Genomic DNA, 26,560 nt, shown 5'->3' on the forward strand with positions numbered 1-26,560 from the left:
GTTCTCATCCTGAAGCCAAGTTCTTAACCCGAGGTACTATTTCTGGGTTAGCAGTGTCTGTAACCTGAAGCGTCTGTAACTCGAGGTACCACTGTAATGAGAAAACTGTGAAGAACAAAGGAAGAAGAACTTGCAGATATGTTAAGAGACCTAGGAGGCCTTCGTTATATTTTTTTAAAATAACATTGTTATGGGAAAGTAACAATAGTCTAATTTATACTTACAGTTCCAAGACCATGACAATGTTTGCTTTCTCTTCGAAGGCATCTACACACTGAACGAGTTTTGGATGGTGCAAACAGTTCATAATGCTGATTTCTTGCCTTATGTTTTCTTTATCCTTAGCTGAATATGCTTTAAAAAACTTTCCTGCCCAAACTTTTCCAGTTTTCTTCTCAACAAGTCTGAAGACTTGTCCAAATTTCCCCCTGCAAAATACAGAGGAATCCACATTAAGCTGTTTCAATGTCTGAGGGTCAGCACACAACACAGGCTGAAAACATTAGAACATGCTTTTTTTGATGTCCTGGAATGATTAATGTGACCTTGAACTCAGAAGATAGGACTTGCTGTGTTTTAGACCAAATGCCCTGAGTCACACACACAAACACATATTTTAGGGTGTATGGTGCAATACAGAGGAACATAGGAAGCTGCCTTATACAAAGAAGTGGTTGCTGGTCCATTAGGACAAATGGTGCACTGCCCCACTAAACTCAGTCTGCCCTCAGCCAGTCTCCACCTGCCTGCCTGCTTTTTTTACAACCAGTCAAGGGAGTGGCACTGCTTGTTAATGCTACCCTTGTAAAACTTAGTGGGGAGAATGTTGCGGACAAAAGTAGAAATAGTTGGATCCACCTTTCTTTGGCTCTGGCTCCATGTTTGGGCTCCCTGCCTTCTGTCCCACTAGCCCCAATGGACATGAGTCACCACTGAGACTCCATACCAGTAACTCTGCAGCTCTGTCTTATCTACTCTTGCAGCAGCTCACTAAGGTCTCAGGAAAGATCTTTCCAATCACCTGCTCCCTGCTCATTCTAACTGAAACACTAGGGACTGAATCTGGGACATTCAGCAAGCAAAGCATGTGGTCTCCCACTGAGCAATGGTCCCTCCCCATATTAGCAAAACTAATTTTAATTCATATGTTGGTTTGATTCTGTGGGAAATCTATTTTATTTATTTACTTGCATTGGGCTATGTCTGGAGAAAGCATTAGAACAGATGTGGGGAACCTCTGGGCCTCCATAAAACCTCCCCCCCCATATGTTGCTGGACTATAACTCCCATCACCCCCTGGCTATTGGTAATGTTTGCTGCAACTGAAGGGAACTGTAGTTCAGAAACATATGGCAGGCCAAAGGTTTCCTGCACCTAGTTTATAAGATGCCAAATGAGATACACCTGGGATCTCATTACTTTTAGAGACCACCTTCTCTTGTATGGACCTACCTATGCTCTTAGAAAGTCAACTGAGGTCCTCTCCATATCAAGTTAAGAGGATTGATATACTGGACAAAACCTTCACAAGTATTGTACCCCAGCTCTGAAGCTCCTTCATTTGGCGCACTAACTATGGCTGTTCTGTTTCAGATGTGTATAGGGCAGTGGGCTAGTTTTGTCTTACAGTTTTATTTTAATGGGTTAGATCCAAAGTTGCGCTTCTGCAAATGGAAGCGCCTTGGAAGGAGGCAATTTTCAGTGATTTACAACTGGCCTTCACTGAGCAGTATCATCATAGCTCATATATTTTGGGGATTATAACCACTAGCAGCAAGGAATCTCTCCTAAAGGCAAGGCAAAAGGTTGAATCTCGTAATCTCTAATGAAACCGTAAAAATTGCACAGTGCTGTTCAGTCAAACACAAATTAAATTGGTTTTATATATTTGTAAGCTTTGAGTACTCTCTTCAACACAGGCAATTTTGAAACCATCTAGGAACCGTGAAAGAAAGGAAGAAACTCATTCACAAGGTTAGACTATACCTCGGGTTAAGAACTTAATTCGTTCTGGAGGTCCCTTCTTATCCGGAAACTATTCTTAACCTGAGGTACCACTTTAGCTAATGGGGCCTCCTGCTGCCGCCGCGCGATTTCTGTTCTCATCCTGAAGCCAAGTTCTTAACCCGAGGTACTATTTCTGGATTAGCAGAGTCTGTAACCTGAAGCATCTGTAACCTGAAGTAACCTGAGGTACCACTGTAGAAGGAACCACCAGTGGTGGAGCCAGAAAAAAAACAAACTGGAGTGGGGTGGGGTTTAGAATAGCAAAATGGTATTTCTGGGGCAGGGTCATGGACAAGCTATGCCCCGTGTGGTACATTTCTCAGAAAGAAATCATGGTATGTTTCACATTAACACTCCCATCCTAAACGTATTTTCTCGGAAGCGCAGCCACATTGATTTTGATGGAAGTTAACTGGCAGGAAAACATGCTTAGGAGAAAATGCATATTGCTACACTTACGATCCCAGTCTTTCTTCAACATTGTAGGAGTCTGAAACTTTTTGTTCTGTATTGATAGCCACTGTCCGATAGTCAAATTCTGTTTCCTTCTCTTCTAGAAGTTGGTAGGGGAAAAACACATCTGATTATAAGGAGGCCCACGCACTGCAAACATAGTATGGTGAAAGAGCAATTTCTTACCATCATCAGATCCTTCAGCTTCTTCTTCTTCTTCTTTGGGACCTATAACCAAATATAAATGTATATGTCTATAAAGAATGCCTTCTCATACTATCTTTATTCCCCCCTCTAAGGATTAAAAGTTGAATTCTGTATGTGAGTTCCTCGTCTCTCAACAAGGCTACAGGGATGACATCAGCAACTGGCATGCATGGGCAACTGCCAAGGCCCATTGCTGAATCATGTTCTGCTCCTTTAGTTTATTTAAATTTATTATAACTGTGTTTCCTTTCATGTATATGTGCCACTGCAAAATACAGAATTAGGGAGGCTTAAATGGACATTCTTCCTCCAGTGAAAGAGAGGGGCCATGATAGCATAGGGAAATGGGTACTGCCACCCAGCTGCCACTTTTTTCTGCTCCATTCTCTCTTTGAGGGAAAATCTCTACTTATATTGAGTGCATATAAGAGAGGATAATTCTGCTGATCAGTGTGATGTCCCTCCATTGAAATCCTCAATGAACAGAAGCTGGATAAATCCTATGTGCTTAGGAGCTGACGTTAATAATATCATACAGCTCTCAATGATTGCAATGTTATTTTATTCTATTATTTTACTCTAGAATAATATTATGAACTCTTTGTGGTTATGCCGAAGTAAATTAAACCTACAAAGTACTATATATAGAACATACTTAAAAACAGGAAGAGGGAATTGGAACAAATAATCCATTCTTCATGGACTGAATGCAAGAAAACGGGGAAGGGCCGTCACCTAACTCTCAACTATCTTTCTTTTAAAAACTGAAGCTGAACCTTCCAATGTCATACATGGCTCTTAGGAAAAACCCTATACATCAGTAGCAAGAAATTCACAAGACCCCCTTTAATTCCACTCTTGGAACATGTGGACGTCTGGGATATGACTTGTGCTGTATTTAGCCTCTCTTTTACAGAGGTTGTCTTTAGGAATGGAAAACATTAGGGAAAATAATACATATAGTAACTTTCTCGCCTTCAGGGCCTTTCTGTTTGAGGAAAGGACTTCCCCTCCCCACAATTTGGCATCTGTAGCAGCACCATGATTTCTTCCTCACTAATGGAGACATGTGAAGCAGGGGTGCAGTGAAAGAGAGACTTGTGGTTCATTTCCCCTCCTTTTTTAACTAGTCCAGCAATCTGTGCTCAGGAAGGCAAAAGCAAGAACCTCCAGAAAAGGAGGGGTGAATAGGAAGGCCTGTTAAAATGGCTTGTAGGACAGTTGAAGGAACAGGTAGCCCTACTAGTGTTAATCTGTTATTGTAAAGGGCAGCATGAGTACTGAATAAAACAACTCATAGCATGCACACGATGCCCTTTCTTTCCCTCAAATAATTCTGGTCACTGTAGTTAACCCCTCATAGAGTTACATTTCCCAGAAACCCTTGCCAAACCAAAGAGTCCAGAATTCTTTGAGGGAAAGAATGTGCTTCAAATTTATTTTGAGGGTATAGTGTGCACGCTAGATTGGTAGCCATGTTAGCCTGTTGCATGTTAGCCTGTTGTTGATTCTTTGCTGTGATTTCTGACGCCTTAAAAGCTATCGTTTTATTGTACCACAAGCTTCTGGGCACCAGAGACAATGATGAAATGGCCTAGAAAAGCTTGTGCCACAATGATTTTTAATGTGTGGCCAGTCAGCTTTAGAGCCCCATCTGCAACAGGAGATAATAATTCTGACTCACCTTTACATGATGGTTGTAAGGATAAAAGGGCACCAGAATTACAGAACGGCCTCACAAGAGAAACATGCCTGGCTCAGTCACTATGCCCCCACTCCAAGCTACATGTGGAGCTTGTGGCTGAGCTAGGATCTGAACCAGGAATTTCCAGGTCACAGTTCATGGTTCACCTGCCCTTCTGTACTACACCACTACAGCAACAATATAATGTCAGAAACTGGGATTCAATTAGAATACATAACTCCAAGACAGAGTGGAATTCAATGTTGTGCGAAACACTGCTGCTTGCCAGATAGAATTATCTCCCTTTTCCTCCCCCTGCCCCACCCTGTGTGCTGTTCTGAGGGTTTTCCTGACCCTCCCAAGCAGATTTGGAGAGGGCATGTGGGGGAGGAGGGAGGGGAAGTCCTGTTATACTAAAAGGACTCGTTGCACTGGCTTCCACTACCACAAGAACTGGTAAATCTGGCCTGCAAGCTTTTCCCCGCTTTTTGGTAAACAGTCTTTCCAAAACGCCGAAGCTGATTATGAAATATTCTCATACATATACATGCACACTCACTTTTTCAATTCTTTGAATCCTACGTTTTATAAAGCCACCCAGAACTTCTAACCAACTGGACCATGGGGAGATGCAAGAGCATAAATACTCAGTTTTCTTGGGTGTACTATCCAGTCTGGCACCCAGTCCCCAGATTAAGAAGAAAAAGGTGATCGACACATAAAAGCTGCCAAAGTAAAAACCAAATGGTATATATTATCATAATTAAACATAAATTTCAAGTGACAACAAACTTACCTTCTTGTTTGTCTCCCACTTTTACTAGCTCAGATTCATGACTTGGCTCACTTATCCCATACACGTTAGCAGCTCGCACCCTGAATTTGTACTCCCTGTCAGCCAGCAGGTCCTGGACGTTGTAAGAAGTGCTGCGGCATGTAGTGAGATCAGTCCATTTCTTGTCCGCTGTATTCCAGATTTCCACAGTGTAGGACTGCACTGCACTTCCACCATCGTATGAAGAACCGTACCATGAGAGGGTGAGGGAAGAACTCCTTATGTCTGAAGCACAAGGCGTTCCTGCTGGAGGATCAGGTTTATCTACAGATATGGGGGGGAAACACATAAAAATGTGTTATATGCCGACAAAGACATTCTCCCATTTCTCTCTCTTACAGACAGGCACTGACTCCGCAAGTGGACTCTGAGAACTCCTGCTGATTACCCTGCTTCACATGCTCTATGTGAGAGATGGGAAAGCTGTGGCCCTCCAAATGTTGTTGAACTCTGATTCCCACAAACCTCAGTCAACATGGGAGGCATGCTCCCCTACCAACAATCTGGAGGACCACCGCTTCCCCACCCCTGCTTTGTACACATCTTGCAACCATCATATAGTGCAACAAACACCAGGGTATGGTATGGGTTAAGAATTTATAGCTGGACCTGAAAATTATAGCCTTGTTAGGCTAATCCTTCACCCATCACTGATTTGAACCATGGATCCAACAGCACTATTTGCTACCTGGCACTTCTCGTTGGTCATCCTGGTTTAGAAGGCAGCAAGAGCCAGTAGCAGAAAGTGTTTTGTCTTCCTGGGTACAGAACTCTTACTGCTATAGGGTTAGCATGCTACATTAATATATATGCTGCATACAGAGATCATGCCGCACTATGTTGCTTTAAGTCTGGCTTTTCTAGCCTAGCTAGTGCCAACTTCTGTGTGTAAAGGTACAGAGATTTAAGATTGCTAGGCAAAAGCTTTTCCCCACAGCAGACCATACAGGCAACAATGAATACATTAGCTAAACAGAGTTGTTGTTGCTATACAAAGGTCTCACCCCAAGAGCAGGAGCCAACATTGTACAACAGAGCTGAAATAATGCCAGTATTATGTTTTTAGGAGCCCAGGTATTCAGACACCTAAGGTCCTGGAACAATAGTCTACTCTTCGATGATTACAGTAATTCACAACTCACCTACACTGAAACACATTTAATAAGTTTAATGGGAATACTTTAGAATAATTCACTTAATAGATTGTCTTGTTTCTCCTGAGGTACAAAAAGGTATATTTGGCTTTTCTCTAAACAGACTTTGCCAACCTGGTGCCCTTCAACTTCATACATCTCCCATCAGCCCCAATCAGCACATCTTGAGGGCACCGAGTTGGTGAATTCAAAACTAATTCTAACATTGCATATGGATGCTATATGCCTCAGAAGAATCTTTTCTCAGAACTGATCTTAAAAAATAAGGGTCAGAATCCACTGCTTGCCACACAATCCATTGAGTTCAATGAAATAAACCATTTATGACTGAACCAAAGGGACAACAATAATTATAAAGTTGAAAGACAAAGTAAAAACAGTGAGGAAAGGTAAAAGGAGAGAATATAGACAGTAACTCTGAAGGGGGATAAAAACTGAAGTAGTAGACAGATGCACACTGGAAAGTAATGAGGCAAACACAGGAAAAATAATTTAAGATCAGGACATATCCATTAGTCAAGTATGTGAGCAGTAAAGATTACCCAGAGATGGAAGGGCAACCTATCATGATGCCAAACTTCCTTTTTGGAAAAACAACAACTAAGAGGTTTTTTCCAAAAACAGAAAAAGATGTTTGCATATTTGTGGGAAAGCCTCTATTTCACTAGTGCTGAACACAACAATCCTAAACATATTTACTAAGTAATGGCTCAGTTGCACAGTCTCTTGAGCCAATAGCAGCAGTTATTCTTTTTAATTGGACTTGTAACTGCATTGTTATGTGTTGAAATGGCTGTGTAGAAGCTAGCTGCTGCTGGCTGCATGCTATAAACACATCAGTTTTTTGAACATCACCACAACATTACAGCTTTACTAGCAAAGGTAATTCTGCTTAAAAGAAAAGAAAGAAAATGCAGCAGCTGCTCAGCTCAGTGGATAGCAGCAAGCAGGCCAAGCCAATATAGGATTATTAAAACATGTGGTAGAGGTTTATCAATGTCTACTAGTGATGGCAATGCCCAAGTTCAGAAGCAGTATATCACAAAGCAGAATTGAATAGAGGTGGACTCTCCTTCCTTGTGAGATTTTAAGCAGAGGTTGGATGGCCACGGGGTTGGACTAGTTGACCCTTGGGATCCCTTCCAACTCTATAATTCTATGATTCTATGTTCTTATGTGTAGTGATCAGGTGGGATTGCTAAGAGGAATTATAACAAATATAGAGTAAGCCATCTGTGTCAGCAGTGAAAGCATTGCGTTGACTGGGTTTAAACTATTTGGATATGATTTTTTATCAATCCACACCTCTGCATCCCTGTTCCATTTCTTTTTCTTCACAAGTCACTACCCATTTAGACAGGGAGGCATCCTGGGTCATCAAAGACTGTGGGCAGTTTCTTTGATGTAGCTTTTCTGGTATGTTAATCCCAGGATGTTAATCATAGGGCCAGGAAACAGATCTCACATGAAGGTGATAATGACCGCTGTCCTCCTGGCCATCCTTCTTATCATGTATATTGCTTGTTTATCACCTCCAGGGTTGCCAAATGCTCTCCTTTGTAGTTCTGTTCTTTGTTTACCCCAGAAATCTGTGTGCTTAATTAGTTTTGGTAGTTTAACTTTCTCCCCGCAAGGTTTGTTGAAATGCTTAGAAGAAATCTGATTGGTTCTTACGAACACTCTGTAAAAAGTTCTTTTGTGAATAAAACGACCTGGGCTGAGGGGCTGGAGGGAGAGAGAGACTATTATACGCACCCTTCCCAGAGTCTTGCTGGTTCAAGCCTTTGTGTGTATTCTTATTAATCAGAGTTCAATCCTTCCTTTACTTTGAGAACACCTCATTATGTAACATCAGCTGTTGGGAGCAACAACAATGCAGGGCTATTGACTTTATAACCTGCTTGTGGGTTTTGTAACCTGCTTGTGCCACTGTGGGAAGCAGAATGCTAGACTTGATGGCCCATTTGTTTGATCCAGCACTCTGGCTATTGTGCTCTTATGACGTCAGTGGAACTGGCTCCAAATACAGCTGGTGCATACTGATGTCAAAACAGACAAGTTATGTTATTGTTAAGTAAAAGAAAGACAGAGGTTGGATCTAGACACATTAAAAAAAGCATTACAGGAAAACGCATTCTTAAGCTCATAATGGAAAATCAAATTGACGACAGCTCAAACAGCACCATCTGGTGTTGCATGTTTATAACAGTTATAACAATATACCAGTAATTGCCTGAATGTAGCTGAGTCCAGAGACTGAACATGTGCAATCTAAAGTGGTATTTGTTTATTTGATTTTGTAACAAGAAACTCTGTAAATATTATACAAAAACCTATTTTGGGGTAGGTTTTTGATTTAAGTAAATGTTGTTTATGTAGATATAATTTAATTTTAATAGTAACAACAATGGAAATTTTGTTTTGGATAAAATCTGATACATCTTTGATCTCATGGATAATTTCGTATTTGCTTAGAACCTTATGGTCCAACTTTTCATTTTCAACATGCAGAATCTTTCAAAGTCTCTTTCTCAGCATCTGAGCAGGGAGGGCAACATCAGTCTTACTGACTGTAGGCCAAAGTGTAGGCCTTCAGCAGAGACTTGTATGTGGGAACCTGGCTCCCTCTTGACAATCTAAAAAGCAGTTGAGAGAGGGCATTGTGATTTTGACCAAAAATAATGTATGTCCCACTAACTATTCCTGCAATCACATTTCATAACAACTTCAAGTACAAGGACAAATCGTTACATCTGGAAACACTGCAAGCAAATGGATGTATTATGGCCGCTATTATTGTGACTAATTTGTATTGCGGTTGAGTACTAACAGACTTGAAATAACCAGTGGATCTCTGCCTTCTGCTGAAAGAGAACGGATGTTTACTTATTCTTCGGTATGAACTGATTAGATATGGAGGACTAAGATCCAAAATCAACTTTTGAATTTAAAGCTATATTTAAGTAGTCTTGCACTGTCCTATTAATATGCACCACATTGTTACCTCTCTTTAATATAGAGCACAAAGCCTCAGCACCAAGTAAAATTATCCAGATACAGATGATAAAATATTTTTAAGATGTTTTTCTTTATAGAACTGTGAGGCAGGTGTGTGTGTGTGTGTGTGTGTGTGTCTGTGGAGTGTATACATGCACGGGCCTTCCACTGTAGTCTTGTATAACACATGGAACTTGGTGTTTAAAGCCCCAAACAGCCTTGGTCCTGTATACCTGAAGGAGCGTCTCCACCCCCATCGTTCAGCCCGGACACTGAGGTCCAGCGCCGAGAGCCTTCTGGCAGTTCCCTCACTGTGAGAAGTGAGGTTACAGGCAATCCGGCAGAGGGCCTTCTTGGTAGTGGAGCCTGCCATGTGGAACACCCTCCCAGCAGATGTCAAGGCAATAAGCAACTATCTTACTTTTAAAAGGCATCTGAAGGCGGCCCTGTTTAGGGAAGTTTTTAATGTTTGATACTGTATTGTGTTTTAATATTCTGTTGGAAGCCGCCCAGAGTGGCTGGGGAAACCCAGCCAGATGGGCGGGGTATAAATAATAAATTATTATGATTATTATAAATTATTATTGAGGTGGAGAAGACTATGTGTGAACACACTCTTTCTCTCTCTCTCTGATGTACCAGTTTCACATGTGCAGGGACCATTGGATCAGAGGGCACTTTCAAAGCATATATGTGCAAGTCTCATGAGTGCTGTACTGAATGCTTCTTTGCATGCTTACACTGGCTCGGATAAAATGAAATGCTTCTTCCTCAGATACAGTTTGGGAGATAAGAGACATACAAGTTATTTAATAATACAGCTAGTGGGACTTCTTTCCTATATCTTCACTTTTTAACTTAGAAGCTATTGCTTCTTTGGCTTACAGCTTCCCAAGTCCCAACTGCCATGATTGCTGACTGGGTGTCTTCCACTTGGGGACTTATCAGGAGGTAAGTTTTGCTTCAGAAAGGAAGCACCACGCTCAAGGTAGTCCTCTTTAGATACCTTGGCTACTTTAATTTGAGTTATCATATTACCATTCCACACTATTATTAGCTATTGTGATATTTGCCTGCCAGATGAAGAGCAGACATAAAGCAACAATTAATTCCTTTCCATGGGCTAGGCTATTTAGCCACAGAAGGTATTTAATATACTGCTAAAGCCTGCTGGATGATATCCATGCCGACATTGCTGGCAAAGACTGCACTTGAGATTCATCTGCGGGAGAAAAATGAAACCATAAAAGGCCATAACTGAACTCTATGTTACCGCTCTCAGGGCATGTGTGTGTGTGTGTGTGTGTGTGTGTGTGTGTGTGTGACACTGACTGTAAACTGCTCTGCTTTCATTAGAAAAAAAAGTACCATGCAGCTTATATTTCCAAGGGGGGAAATGGGCTGTAATTTAAAAGCATTATTCTGTATAGATGTTGATGAATTCTATCTTTAGCATAAACATGGGAAGGGGGAAAGGACAACTCTCTTTTTTTAAAAAAAGCACTTAAGATCCATCTTTACATAGCTATCAAGTTCTTCAGTGAAAAGAACTTTCCCCTCATAAAACAACAGTTTTTCTCAATATACTGACTTCAATGAACTTCCACTTTTAATCCTCCATGAGAGCTTCTGTGTGTCATTTCAATACACCACAGTGATCGTGCTGCTTGTGTTGTTGCTTCTAAAACTTACAGGCTCTGCTTTTTCCCACAACCAGGAGTAGATTGTGCCCATAAGCTCTTCTGCACAACAATGAGCGCTATATTAGAAGCTTATATTTTTGGGATTGTATATGCTAATTGCCTTCTGGGTTCTGTATAAGGCTGTAGTGTGTATAGCTGCCTTTATGGGGGAGGGGGGAAGTAGCACTTATGAGTAAAATACATTAAGACCCTAAATGTGATTTGGCCATACATGTATCAGTTAAGGTAGGAGTAGGCAACCTAAGGCCCATGGGCCGGATGCAGCCCAATCGCCTTCTCAATCCGGCCCGTGAATGGTCCGGGAATCAGTGTGTTTTTACATGAGTAGAATGTGTCCTTTTAATTAAAATGCATCTCTGGGTTATTTGTGGCGCCTGCCTGGTGTTTTTACATGAGTAGAATGTGTGCTTTTATTTAAAGTGCATCTCTGGGTTATTTGTGGGGCATAGGGATTCGTTCCACACCCCCCCCCCAAAAAAAAAATATAGTCTGGCCCACTACATGGTCTGAGGGATGGTGGACAGGCCCACGGCTGAAAAAGGTTGCAGACCCCTGAGTTAAGGCTTTCAAAACCACCAGTAACACTTTAAAAACTATAGATGATTAGATAACAATTAATAGTGTGATGGTCAGCCTTTATCACTGGTATCTTTCTTTTTCTACTTCCAGTATCTATCATCAGGTCAAATTCATTAGGCAGAATTGGGCTTTTTTTAGCTATGCAATTATATCTATTGGTCTGTTCAAAGCGGCAAATTAGGTTTTTTAATGTCAGTTGAAAGACATGCATATGTTAGCTGTGGCACTGGTGAGGATTTGGTTAACATATCTTCATCTATGCAGGCACAGAGATAAAAGTTAATTCGAGGCTATTTAACCCACCTGTGTTTGTTACCACAGTAAAACTGGTAATTAAGAACTGGTAATATCCCGAGTCATCCCATAAGACATATTAGATGGTCTACTGATTCTAAACGAAGGCTTGAACTTTCCCTGGCATGCTAAATGAATCTCTTTCCCCAACAGAAGGACTTTCCACTATACCTATATGTAGCTCTCATACTGCTAATTTTTAGGTTAAAAAACCCAGGTGACATGCATTTAGATCCTAGTGGGTATGGAAAATATATCCTGAAAACAACTCACATTTATGACCCTTTCCAGAGGAGGGTTTCGACTGCCAAGAATGAGGTAAAAATCAGAGCCTTTAACTAGACAAATGTCTTTACAATATCAGACCTAGTGCTATCAATCATTAATTATCAAGATTACAATTTATATTACTCAATTATAAGTGACCTTTAGAAATTATTGAAGGAAGAATACATTTGTTCTCATTTTCACCATTGAGAATAGGGGATAAATTTTGTTCAGTTCACATTTTAATACAAACCTGCCCAATTCACATTTCTTGAAATGCGCAAACTGAAATACAGTTATCTCACAATATTTACACTTCTCTCAATTCTGTGATGCAGCTCTCCATCCAAAAAAGGACACAAACTAGGGCATAAACTGATTCCAAAAATATGGAAAATAATCATTCATTGTTTTCCTCCATAATTAATTGCATTGGTTCAAGTTTGAGGAGCCCAGGTCACTTATCAACATTAACTACAAAAATAATAATCCAGTTTACTTACCTACTATGGTGAGGTTAACCTGGGCTTGTCTGCTGCCCAGTTTGTTTTCTACTACTAAAGTATAACATCCACAATGTTCCTGCTTAGTGGAGGAGATAGTTAGCTTACTGCTGTTCTCAGCATTCTCAATTTTGATGTGTTCACTCTCTTGGATCTGCCAAATTAAAGAGATAGGTTAAGGCAGGTATTTTGAAAATATAATTTAAAGTCAATTTAAGGAATTGCCAAACACTAAAGAAGTGGGACTCGTATGTTTGGCAGGACTCATCAATCTGTCGTATCCCTTGATATCACCCTTCAGTTTGCTCTCTTAGACCCCTTTCTAGTTGCCTAGGTCACCAGTCAAGCAGTTCCTATAATACTGTATGTTTTAAGTAATAAAACTGTGCAAAATTATTTATTGTGTAAAATAGTTATTTCAGTCATCAAACTGGGTACATTCAAAACATTGTACCCACTTTACAGAAATGAATTATAACTAACAAACAGCAAGACTGGCCATGAATTTCTTCAAATCTCTTAAGGGCTATCACATGGAAGACGGAGCAAGCTTGGTTTCTTCTGCTCTGGAGGCTAAGACCTGAACCAATGGAATCAAGTTACAAGAACAGAGAGTCCAACTAAACACCAGGAAGAACTTTCTGACAGTAAGAGCTGTTCTACAATGGAATGAGCTCCCATTGGAGGTTTTTAAACAGAGATTGTATAGCTGTCTGTCATGGATGTTTTAGTTGAGATCCCTGCATAGCAGGGGGTTGGACTAGATGACCCTCAGGATCTCCTCCAACTCTACAATTCTATGAAGCTAAGATGAGAATCATGGTCAAAAATGTCAAGAATACTTAGAACTTGATTTTCATGAAGTTTAGAAAATAAGGGCAAGCAAGAGGTTAGATACTTAATTTTTTTAAAAAAGCAGCACAGTCTGTTCTAAATATGAGAATAGATAATAGCGTCAGTGTCCTCCCCTCCACTTCCTGTTAGATAAGAGTTGCTCCAGCTCATCCAGAGTTTCATTAAAAATGAAGCTTATTTAGTTTGGCATGTCCTGCTGTACATTTTGAGACAAAAAAATCATGAAGGTCTTAGTAAGAAAGTCTATTCTGGCAAAAGACTGCAAAAGCTAGCTTCCTGTAGCTGATCCTGTAGGAGTAGTAATAAATTCACAAGATCTCAGGAGGATTTCAGTTCTCAACAGGCTTTATTTTGTCTTTATCACATTTTTTTACTAGTGTTCAGCAAACCTTAATGTGAAGCTCAGACTCCTTTAGTTCTGTGCAACGGAAGAAATGTAAACATGTGAATCACACACCATTCTTGAAATTGTTATCAAGAAATTGTACAATCTAGATAATAATTTTTTTATGTGATGAACTTGTCACCAATGGATTCCCTCGGTCCACGTGATTGTAGTATGGACACAGTCATCTATGGAATTTAGCTACATCTGGTATGATCAGCAAAACTTAGAAAATCTTGAAAAGGTATTGAGTGAGCCAGGAATTCAATGTGGTGATCATTCCACTTAACAGAACAGATTATTGGGGTATCAAGCCTAACAGAAGCATTATGGTTACATAGACCATACCAGAAACGATAGATTGGTACAACTGTCTGCCACTGAAGTCCTAGGTCTCAACATGAAATATCCCCAAGCAGCAGGCCTCTTGGTATATTGCTGCCCAGGAATTGGCACTAGGCTGGCCACTTATGCATTACCAAAAGGAGAGGCAATGCTTCAACAAAAATTAAAACAAAAGATGGCAGAGATGTTCATATTTGCATATGCATATGTATGCAAATTCAGAAATACCTTTGTCAGGAGCTGCTGGCAAGGCAGCTTCCTGATCATACTGTGAGCTCAGTGGTCAGCTGTGGACATGAGCCAAAATAGCCAAAAGAGGCTCAGCAAAAACCTCTGTTCCTGCATAATCCGTTGTCCACATGCTGTTATGAGCAATTTCAAGGTTCCTTCTCTTACTTCTTATCACTGTTGGTGTTTTTTTAACCTTTAAATTGACATTGGAGCAGACAGCTATTCAAATAGAGGACTGCTTTCTGTAAAGTAGGACAAACAGCCATCCTCTTTTATAGAAGGGACTTAGAGCTATTTCTCGATTGTGAATATTTATATCCTGCCTTTCTAGTTGATAACTGAACAACTGAAGGTGGCTAAGAAACAAAAATTTAAAACAGCATTCATAAAACAGATTTTAAAAGCTAACAAATGAGAAGCAAGTAAATCATCATCATAAAATGTCCCTGCCAGAAAGAACACTCAGCTCCAGCTGTCCGTTGCCCTGGGACTGCAGAAACAAGCGAAAAGGACACTCTGGCTCCATCCGTCAGCCAAAGGGAACAAAAGCCACCAACCACTGTCCAAGCAGAAACACCAGCCTGGCTCAAACTTGATACAGCTTGCCACATCATTCTGGCCTTGATGGACTGATCTCTCTCTTCTACCTTTTCTTCCATTCCCCTTCCCTTGTGTGCTTTGTTTAGTTTGTTAAGACTGAAGACAGAGTCTCTCTCTCTCTCTCTCTTTACTTTTGAGCTTCTTAGGGAGACAATTCTTGGCTGTAAAATGGGATAAAAATAAAGGAAAGAGACCCACAAAGCTGTCCAGAAACCATTTGTATTATTCCTACCTCTAACTAAACTCAGTTTGGGTGTGATCTCCACAAAGTAGGGGGAAAAAAAGTATACGACCTTTTCCCATAGAACACAAGTTATGCAGTGGTACGAAAGTGTAGCTAATATCCAAGCACTTACCCTTCCGCTCAAACGGCACAAGCATGTGGGGCAACTGGATTAACACTGATCTAAAAATAATAATGTATAACCCCTCCAAAGCAATTACAAGGGATTTTTCTAGATTCCAAAATGGTACTAAGGAATGGGCAGAAGAAGGAAATGAAGACGTATTTGTTGAAAATAATGGAATTCGTAAGAAAAACACAGACCAATGAAACTACAAAAACGTAAGAGTGAGAGAGGTTAATGACAAGAAAACCTCAGAGTGTAGCAGGCATCTCTTTCTGATCCTAAAAGTGAAATAATAACGAGTCTAATCATATCCCTGGTTTTTCAGTCAGCACTCTGAGGCAAAGCAACAGCTATCCGTAAGCCAAGATCTGAATACTATATTTGGCTGCCTCCACACAAGCTGAGATGGGACAAAAAAGCATATCTGGGGGATCTCTCAAGAGCAGTGTAGGGAGGAGAAGATCAGTAGAATTTATTTATTTGCATAAGATAACATACTATTACTGCTATGTTTGCCTCATGGAGGCAAACACCATCCACAAGCAATTAGTTTGCTAAATGCATCACTCATAATTTCATGAATGCTTATGAAATATTAAATAGCATGCATAGTGTGTGATCAGGACTGTGTTGTGCTGGGAGAGGGGATTTAACCACCCCACTCTCCTTGGTAGCTGTAGTCCCAACAAAATCAGACACACAAAACCTGCTCGCTGTTCCAGGAAAGAAGTTCCCATTGTAGTGACTTTCTTCCTGAACTAATAGCAGCATGGGAGGAGAATGTTTTTGCTGGGACTAAAACTACAGGACAGCGGAGGTCCAATCTCCTCTCCTAGCAAACGATGGCCCTAAACCTCATGTGGAGGGGGGCAAGGAGGGGGAGCTACCTACCACTGACCATTTAAAAAGGAATCACTACCTTAAGTGATGCATTTAGCACTGTGTGTATCTTAGCCCTTACTTTCAAGGAAACAGCAAGTCATTATTGAACTACACATTCGCCATGGTGTCTGTTTTACCACCACATTTAGTTAGGACTTTTCAGTAATATTCAGCATGGACAAACGTGCCACAGAGTTATCATTACTAGGATATTTCATAGGATAAAAAGCTTCTTGCTCCAGCTGATGTAGATGCAAGTTGCTGTGTAGGAAAATAGCTGACATTTGGCTGCATGTGCAACATATGATTCTGGGTGAACATGAATACTCCATATGTGCAAACATTATTTTCAGATACCACCTTCTATCATGCAACCTATGAACAAAAGAACAGCAACAAAGATAGTGTTACCTGCTTCCGAAATTTCATCCAGGTACAGGTTAAGGGCAGAGTTCCTGCAACTTTGCACAACAGCTCCACCGATTCACCAGCCCGAACTTTTTGGTCTTCTGGGAACTGAACAATCTGGGGGGGAAGAGCTGGCAAAAAGGGGGGATTTATTTAGAGGTAGGGTTCTCACTGGAGTAAGTTCTTGGTTCTGAGTTTAGGAAGCTAACAATTAAGGCATTAAAAGTGTGCCTACATCTATGTGGCTCTGCTTTCCTCCATTTTTCACTGATGGAGGGCTGCTTCTTGGGCTGACGGACAGACTTTTCAAAGTTATCATGTCAATGCATCCAGATGGGTAAGTTAACCTATTCCCATTTATCTAACCATTTTTTCAAAGCTTCAACTGTGAAAAGAGCCCAGCAAAAAGGAGCCCAGTTTCCTGGCTGAGTGAAGCCAGGGATGGGGGGTTAGAAGTAAAGCACACCAACAGCTCTACCAGGATTACAGGATAACAAGGCAGCAATTTCAGCTCAGTCTTGGAGATGCCCTATAGAGGTCTCTAGAGACAAGACGGAGCTGACAAATGAGGAAGAGCTGCAGCTCAGTGGTAGAGCAACTGGATCAGTGCTTGCCATCTCCATGTTAGGACTGAGAGAGAACCTTTCCTGAAACCCTGGTGAGCCTTTCAGTGTAGGTAGCACTGAGCTAGACAGACTAATGATATGACTGGGCTTATTCACACTTACCTTTTGCCTTGCTCTTTCCAAGCACAGGTCCACACTTTAAAGTTCTGTGTCCAAGTGCTCTTCTTTTTCCCCTTTCCCCATGAAAACATGCTCTTTAAAGTGAAGCGCAACAACCAGAAATTAGAGTTTTCCATGGATTCAGCTTTAAAAGAGTTGATTTTAATGGGGAAAGCTCTGGAGCAAAGAAGAAAGGGAAAACAAGAGAGAGCACTTGGACACATAGCTTTAAAGCATTAGACTGTGCCTGGAAAGCATGGAAGAAAGGGAAGTGTAGATAAGTCCTGCATATAAAGATAGCTTCCTATGGTAAAAACAAACAAGGGTTCCACGGAGGGCACTCTTGCCTAAAGTGTCCGTCATGAAGGGGGTAGGACTTCCTCCCTTGGTTTTGGTCTATGTAGTCACTCAAATCTCCCTCTACAGATGATGCAAGCTAAAAAGGATGTGTATGATTTTTTTCCAGACCTATAGGGAGGAAGATCTTAGATAATTTCTGAGTTAATCTGAGGGAGCTATGGGACAGCTCACCCATCTCTAGTCCCAAATTGAATGCAGCTAACCAGGCATTTTTTGTAGGCCACCAGAAGTCCATTAAACCTCTTGCTTTTTTTAGATGCCTGACATTGCAAAAACACTCATTAAGCATGAATCATTAGCCCTAATTTATAGTTGATGAACAGCATTTGACTTGATGGGTTATGAATTCTCCAGGTCTGGTTCAGTGTGAGTAAGGGCATGTATGGGGCAGAAATCTATCCATCAGCACAGGGAAAAAATTCTGATTTGGGATAAGAATTTGGTTAGTCTTTGAACTAAAGTCACTTTATTCAGTTATAATTGGTTTTTACTTTTAACTTGGGGAGGTCTAATGAGAGGGAGTTTAAGACTTCCTGTCTGACAGAACTGCACAGTCTCTTGAAAATGCTGTGTGTCTAAGCCTTAAAACAACATATTGTATTACACTGATACAAACACAAACCTGATAGACCTATAAAAGAAGACAGGTACCTGAGAAACGTTGTCTTGAACTGTCAAGCTATCAAACTCAAATGGGTACAACTAACAAGGTTGTTTAAAGTGTGTTGCATGGTAATTTTTCTGCATTTGTTTACTGTTCTCTTGTCTGTATTAATAGCAATATTCCAATCAATACCTGCTTTGGGTGAAGTCTTGGGAGCTGGTTTTTTCTTCACTGTTGCCTCACCTAATTAAACAAAGAGAGGGGTTTGTAGATGAACTTTGTGATGAGCACAACAAAATATGTGAATTCACTACACAAGTAGAAGCTGCCTGTTTGCAAAAGGGAACTGTGTAAACATGGCACTGTAACAAGTGTCAGGATCTCCCAACATCATTTTACTTTTGTAAAAAAGTCACTGGGAATCCCTTTGTTGGATTAGGATTATGAGACTCTAACTAGATCAACTCCCTGCTATTCCTACCAGCCAGAGGTAGAAACTTGTGCACTTAAAAAAAAAAAAAAAAAGTACCAACATAGCTAATAGCAAATGGTGCAGAGGCAACTCTGGTTTCAGGTCCCATGGAGCATGAGGAGAAAGCATCCAATTCCCCTCCCCCATGTCATGGCTCCAATCCAAAGCAGGGGCCCCCACTGTTGATTTTACAAAAAATAAAATTATATTGGCAGCTCCATACACACAAAGTACCAATGTAATGAGTGTAGTTTTGCCCTGAGAGGAAATGGGTGCAGCCTCCCCAGAATGCATTTGTTTCCTGTCAAGAGTAGGACTGAGAGCAAAGGAGGACAAATACTCCTATAATGTGGCTATGTAACTAATCACTTGTACGTTTGTTTTTAAAGGGTGAAATTTTCAAAGCATTAAAAGGCTGATATTGAAGCAGAATAATTTTAGGCATGAGAAAATCACACCTACTGTGGGGAAAGGCTCCTTTTAAATGGGTTTGCAGCTATGGAACATTTTGCCAAGCCATTTCAATGATGCAAATGCTAGTCCCATAAGTAGAGATGCTCAGAAGCGTCTGTGTTTGTGTCTGTCCCGATCTCCCTCTCGTTTCCCTTTTCAGGCATTTTACTAAAAATAGTAACACGAAACTCCCAACTGCTCCTTCCTTCCCAGGAAATCACTCACTGCACTGTCTGAGCCACACAAAAATGATCAAGTGGAAAAATCTCATATAACTGCAGTAAAGGCTGGAGACTATCTGGGCAAAACCTGTATCCACAAGTCTTCCTGTCATTATGAGTTGCATTCAATGCAGTGCTAAGGCTAAGGTTCCATCAACACAAGGATTTCTTGCACAATACTGTTGTCCCCCACACTCTGCTGAAGGTCCTCCAAAGTAGATTTGGGGATGTGCAGATGATGATGATGATGATTAGTTTATTAAACTTGTTAGCTTCTTCTTCTTGTCCAAGACAATTCAAAACAATTTCCAACCAACCATCCAACCAACCATCCACTTCACATTTAAAGAGCTTGTCTATCTTTTGATGCTGCCAAGTTGCATTCTAAGCACCCACAAGATGAAAAAAGATTTCAGGGAGGTTTGGTGCAAAAAGGGGGGGGGGAGAGTTTATTTTGTAGATTGGCTGTCTATATGTTCTCTGTCAAACTACCTCAGGGAGAGTCCTCTCACCTGGAGAAACCATGGCCTTCTGCTTTGTCACACTGCCAAGCTGTAGGAGAACTCCACCACAAATCAGGTACAGATGTTTGATAAAAATAATCAAATTGACAGATTTGTCCATCCTTACTTATAGCTAAGCACAGTGCAAAGTGCACTGCTGGTGAGACCTCAGATACCCACCATCTTAATTTCCCAGCGTCATCTCTCTCTCTCTCTCTTTATATATATTAGCATATGTAAATATTATGCTCATTTGTGTCATAGGCTTCTGCCCCATTGTCCTTTCAGTACCTACCAATGCCTGCTTCCACTATAAATTTTACCAATGTGGTCAAGCACAAGTACTTTCCCTAGCTTCGCTTCTATAAACCTGAGAGGTTACTTCCAAACAACCAGAAATTTTTAATGACTTCAGCAGTGTGACCCTGCACAATAATGCCACTGCAAAGCTTTTCAAAACAAAAGCTTATAGCTAAGCTTCTAAATCTCCACACTTAGGCTCTTTAATAAGCAGCTTGATATTTTAAAATGCTAGCCATTTAGCAGCTCAAACTTCAGCTGCACTCACAGGACAGCCCATACTTTCTGAGAAATTCAAGGAAACAGAAATTCAAGGAAATTTACCTGAAGCTATAGCTTTAATTTCCAGAGGGAAAAGAGTACTGTTCGTATTATAGATGTCTTTGCACACCATGGGCCATTTAACACCCGTGCCCACTCTGTATTAGTCACTGCTGTGACATCCTTAGAGTCAGGTCAAGGTCTCTCAAAATCCTCAACTATCATTAGCCAAGATTTCTCATGTCCCATGCGGCTTCCCCTCCACTTTGCCATACATTCCAACAATAGCCTCTGCTCCCGGAATACTCCAGTCTATTTGTATGGTGGGAAGCTGAAGAAACAATAGCTCAGTGGTAGAGCATCTGGTTTGCATACAGAAAGTCCCTTGTTCAAAACCCAGCATGTTGGGAATGTCTGTCTGAAATATCGGAGAGCCACTGCCAATCAGGGTATTCAATACTGAGTTACATTGGTATAAGTAGGAATAGTGGTCAGGGGGGAGCAGCACAAGGATCTGGGCTTTCTGGTACCAGAATTGCTGCTGCATACCAGAGTGGGGCAGGGGTGGGCAGGGCAGGGCAACAGTGAGGGCTGGGCAGTATGAGTCCACTGATGAACCCCTAGTGGCCTTTCCTTGGTATAATGGAGCCTTTTACATTATTATCTTTTACCAAAACCTTCCAACCAAGTTTTCTGAGGGCATTTCTAGCATCCATATTGCCTTTCCTCTCCTGCCCAGTTCTCCCAATATGACAACATAAAACTGTATCTACCTTTCAGACAGCTGGGTCTAGACTTGCATTCCGTAAATGAAAGGCTCCTTCCATTTGCGGAATGAGCTTTGAACAAGCAAGAAAGAGGAGACTATTGTCACCGATTTCCCCTTCAGTTTTGAAGGCCAGTCAAACACACTATTCCAGAGGGTGCTGTAACTCATCAAAGCAGTTGTGGTATGGTGTGCATGGGAGCTACAAGGGCAGGAGTATTTAGTGAAAATCACCTCCTCCCCTTTCACCAGTGGGAACATCTCCTGAGCAAAATTCTACTGGGATAACTTCCAGAGTCTGCAACTGAATTAGTGATCTAGTAAGACTCTTTTCATGATTAAATTAGCAACTTGGTCTTTTGGGAAATGGGCATGTCATGATGCAATCTGCCTTCTTTCCCACCCCTGCTATTTGGGTGGGCAGAGTTCTGCAGTACAGGATCTTGCTTTGCATGAAGAATGGCCCAGGTTCAATCACCAGCATCTCCAGTTAAGGAAGAGCCGCTGCCAGTAATTGTAGAAAATACAGAGCGGGATGGACTCCATATAAGGCAGTTCCCTGTGTTCTTAAGCAACTGTGTCTAAGAATCACACACCATTTTAAATTTTCCACTGCAACCAAGAACAATGCTTTTAGGAGCTCTGGGGCACTGTGTGAAGTTCAAAATGGTGGGGAATACCGGACTAATAGGAGAAAACTCTGCCATAAACAATCTGCTCCCACTCTTAGTAATCCTCAGCTTTTGGCCATGTGGATCTAAAGTTGCTTTGCTCATTGACCTTCGATTCCTCTACTATCTTCTTGGGAAATGGTGTGAATCCTATTGTTATCATATGCTTCATACGCATGAACTATATAAAAAAGAGAGGGGGTATTGGTTGGGGAGAAGATACCAAGTACATGCACTGATAATTCTAAGTGGAACTTTAGGCCCATATTAAGAGTGCAGCAATAGAATGGAAAGAAAAGCGAAATAAGATTGTATGAAGCAATTCCTGCCTATATAAAGAACTAGATGCAAAGCAAAACATCTAATCTGATTAAAATGGGTTAACCATGTTTGAGGAATGCCTGCTGCTGAAAGAAAACCACAACACATTTTAGAAGGATCTCTGGGCTGACCTTCACTGAGAGGACACGGGCAATTCAGCATAGATTGTACATTTACAGACAAGAAAACAACATTTCAGGAGTGGTGGAAATAAAAGGCAATTTTCACTGTGCCATGTGGGTTGTGTAACACAGAGATAAGATGTCATGATCAACTTCTATATGTGGCGATCAATAACAACCACCCTTCTCTTCTGCCTGTCCCCAGATAACTATGCAGAATGCAATGTAAACAAAGCCCTCATGGAAAATCCTGCTCTTTGCCAGTATTAACTCAGTCACAGCTTGTCAGGATGGCATAAACTATAAAGCATAATAAGCTGGCGGAGATTCAAGTAACATACCTGGCATAAACTTAAATACTTGCCAAGGAGGAATGGCATGCTCAACCAGAACATTTTCCTTACTGGTTTAGAGCAAGGATGGAAAACCCCTGGTGCTCCAGATGTTGTTGGGCTACCATCCCCACTATCTCACCAGTGTTTGACCCTTTTTCTTTGTTTCAAGTGACCAAATAAGCCAGCCATATGTTCAAAATGCCTTAAAATGTGGTATTTGCCACACTGATGCTCATCTCACAATGAAAATAGCCTCAAGGAATTCTAGACCAGGTGCTGTTTATCTAAAAGAAAGAAAGAAAGAAAGAAAGAAAGAAAGAAAGAAAGAAAGAAAGAAAGAAAGAAAGAAGCCCATTGCAGAAACTTTCCTGTACACTCCCCCTGAAACTGTGGATAGGAAGTTCTGTTATGATTCTGGTTCTGTTATGATGCGAAACATGGTGGGTAAGAGGAAATATTTTCTATTTTATCAGCTTCCAAGTGTCACTGAGATCTTCAGGTTTAATCCAGGAGTTTAATCTAACTGACAAGGCAGATCCAAAACTCCCCCACCCTCTATAGGCTGCTTTGACAGGTGGGTGGGGTGGCCCACCTGTCAATCACATGGCATCAAATGATTCTACTTCAAAGCAAGAAGCTGGAACACATTCTAAGTGTGCTCTCAGCTTTCCTTTCCTCCTTTGAAGCCCCAGCTTGAGTTCAAAAGAGATCCTCCCTTTCTAGCTGTAATTCAAAGAGCACACCATTTCCCCAGCAGAAGGAAATGAATGACCATGAATGAGCTTGGTGTGCACTTTTCTGCCTGACATCATACGTGTTGTTTGGGTCAAACTAGGAAGCCAGTGGGCCTAATTTGGCCCACAGGCCAGAAGTCTCCCACCAATGATCTAACCCTTAAGAAAATAAAATGGACAAACCACTGTAGAACTAATTCAGACAGAGGGACCAACACTTGAGAATTGTTATTTTTCCCACTTTGAAGACTATTTGTAAAATGAGTTCTCACACTATTGATTTGCCTGAGTTCTGTGCAGCATTGGATATAGTTTAGATAGAAGTCTGTTCCATGTTTCTTCTAGCAGTTCCAACATACCAGAATCTGGAGCAGTTCCAACTCAGGTTCATCCCCCCCCCCCCAAACAAAAGGTCATGATAGGTCTCACTCTAAGTACTTATTGATACCGAAGTTGTTTATTAAAACCACATTCTGTTTAAATCACTTCTCTGAATTTTCCTGGGTCTGTGAGAAATCTTATTCAAAGTGGAAATTTCACAAGCTCTCTGAATAGTGGAACATACTCTATATTTTGTTCTCTGGGACAAATGTGACAGCAAACTCCATTTCTGCATTACAGTTCTCTGCAGTGTAATTTGCCTGTCACTATCTACATAATTATCAAGAAGCACAAATTGTCACAATAAGTGCAGGGCCTAGAAAGCAAGATCTCAGCCTTAAAACTGTTCATTTCCTCATGTTGCACATGTTCATTCTCAGAAGTTACGACGACAATGATACCATTCCACTCCAATGACTTTTCAAACATGGAAAACTTGTTTTAAATGTCTAGGAGCTTGAACACAGTGGCATTTTGTTTTTATGCGAGGGGTGGTGGTGGTGGTCCTACTTGAAGCTGTTACTTTATTTCTACATTTTTATAGCAACTATATCTTATTACAGAGTATAAAGTTGCAGGCTAATGGAATTAAAAAGAAAGAGCAACGATGGAACTTTTGCTGCCATCCTCTTAAACGTATTGATGCTGAGCTGGGAAAAGGCAAGTGTGGGAAGCAGCAGGTTCTAGAACTCTGGGAGAAAGTGGTGATGCTGTGCTGAAGACTCCATTCATAAAAAGTGATTGGGCACACACCTCTAAGCCCTGTCCACAATAGGAAGTGGTCAGAGGCAGCATGTTGGCTATCAACTATGGCCGCAGACATGTTTAATGCTTTTATAATTGGAGCTTGGAAGAACTACTGGTTCTATCCCTAAGAAATAGGAAATGGAAATTAAGTCAAAACATTTTTGTGATTAGGTTGCAAAGACATTTGCCTAAAATGACACCTGTAAACTCCACTCCTCCACCTGGGGAAGATTTTGCTTTGTTTCTGAAGGGCAAGCAACAGAATAGGGCTTTGATCATTCTGGCTACTGAGAGCTAATCCTGGCCAGTTAAAGTAAGTGCTTTATATATATTTTCCACTGTGGAGCTCATGAAAATGAGGAGGAACTTTTGACATGTTTACACTGATGACATCCTTGTACACTGGCACTGCAAACATCTGTCTAATAATTCAAGAACAATGGAACATTGCTAGGACTCAAGCCCTACCCCACTACCAGTTTCACCATTTCTCCTCTTGAAAGTGGGGAGGGGATATCAGCAAGTTTGGGGGGCAGGCAACACAAAAGGATATTTGGATTGCGCAGGCTTACCTTTAATGATTAATTGACTGTTTTTTGTTTTTAAATAAAAGCTTTGCCGCTGCTTCAAGCAGCTGGTTGGATATGCCTTAGCAACCTGATGGTCTCTCCTTTGACAGTGTTTGGGATGCAGTCCTATAGTGGATTCTCTCTTAAGTTTCACGGGAAATATCACTGAGCTGCAGAGGGAAGCTAATGCACTAATTAAGCCTGTCCCAAAGTCGTCGTCCCCCCGCTCATTAAAAACACACACCAAAAAGCTCTTCTATTGATTGATTGATTGATTGCATTTATATCCCTCCTTTTTCTTCATGGAGCTCAAGGTGGCTTACATGGTTCTCCTCCTCATTTAATCCCCACAACAATCCTGTGAGGTAGGTTGAGCTAAGAGACAGTGACTGGCCCAAGGTCACTATTTCAAGCCCACCCAAAGATTAATCCTGCATTTGCCCTACGCACCGAAAGCACAGAGACTTGCTAGCTTGAATTATTCAGTCCAGCGCTAGCCAGGATATCAGGTCTAAGAAATAACAATGGAGATTTCCCTAGGTTTTGTTCTGGACAGTGTCAGTGGTGATGTATATTAACAACTCTCTGCAGGAGCACAGAATAGCCTAGCCAATACTTTTGTTTGAAATAAAATCGGACAGATTTTATGCAGTAGTCAGCATGAAGATTTATTAACTTAAGGATATGAGATACCCCCAAGCACCGTTCTTTTGATTGCTGGAAGACAGACAGAAAAAAAGAAAAAACATTACACAGTGAACTGTTTTAAACAGTTGGGATAATTCCCCCCCCCCTCCAATGAACACAAAAAGGGGAGTGCATCCTCTGGGACTTAAGATTTTAAGGTTTTTTTTAAAAAAAAATATGCCCTAAAATGAATTGGGAGACACAATTGAGGAGTTAGACAGCTGCTGGGAGGCCATGATGAACCAATAAATTGAGGATAAATTCTAAAAAGACATAGCTGTTATGTGTTCCAAGTCCTCATGTCCAGAAGGTGGTCTGTCCTGGATGGAGTTGTGCTCCCTTGGATGGAATAGGTCCATACCTTGGGGGTGTTCCTAGACTCATCCGTGCTTCTAGAGGCTAAGGTGGGCTTGGTGACTAGGAGTACCTTTTCCCATTTATGATTTGTTTGCCAGCTACTCCCCCTTTTGGACAGAAATGACTTGGCCATAGTGCTCTATGCTCTAGTAACTTCCAGACTGAGTCACTGCAATATTCAGTTGGTCCAAAAGGCAATGGTCAGATTACTGGCTAAAGTTCCATTTAGATC

General features: G+C 41.1%; 1 protein-coding gene across 8 annotated transcripts in view; it reads right to left on the reverse strand.

Moving 5' to 3' along the window:
- The window catches only part of MYLK (myosin light chain kinase), a 180,148-nt gene that overhangs the window by 23,054 nt on the left and 130,534 nt on the right, over positions 1-26,560 (reverse strand). For 7 of the 8 annotated variants that reach the window (XM_053404081.1, XM_053404091.1, XM_053404099.1 and 4 more), the window contains 7 exons: positions 18,621-18,671; positions 16,743-16,870; positions 12,684-12,837; positions 5,148-5,450; positions 2,647-2,688; positions 2,467-2,560; positions 225-428 (listed from right to left, as the gene is read on the reverse strand). In XM_053404081.1, the coding sequence (XP_053260056.1) occupies positions 225-428; positions 2,467-2,560; positions 2,647-2,688; positions 5,148-5,450; positions 12,684-12,837; positions 16,743-16,870; positions 18,621-18,671 (976 nt within the window). The remainder of the gene's footprint in view (positions 1-224; positions 429-2,466; positions 2,561-2,646; positions 2,689-5,147; positions 5,451-12,683; positions 12,838-16,742; positions 16,871-18,620; positions 18,672-26,560) is intronic. The other variant, XM_053404072.1, reaches the window with a different exon arrangement.

Source organism: Podarcis raffonei, chromosome 1 (genome assembly GCF_027172205.1).
Source record: "Podarcis raffonei isolate rPodRaf1 chromosome 1, rPodRaf1.pri, whole genome shotgun sequence".
Taxonomy (NCBI): domain Eukaryota; kingdom Metazoa; phylum Chordata; class Lepidosauria; order Squamata; family Lacertidae; genus Podarcis; species Podarcis raffonei.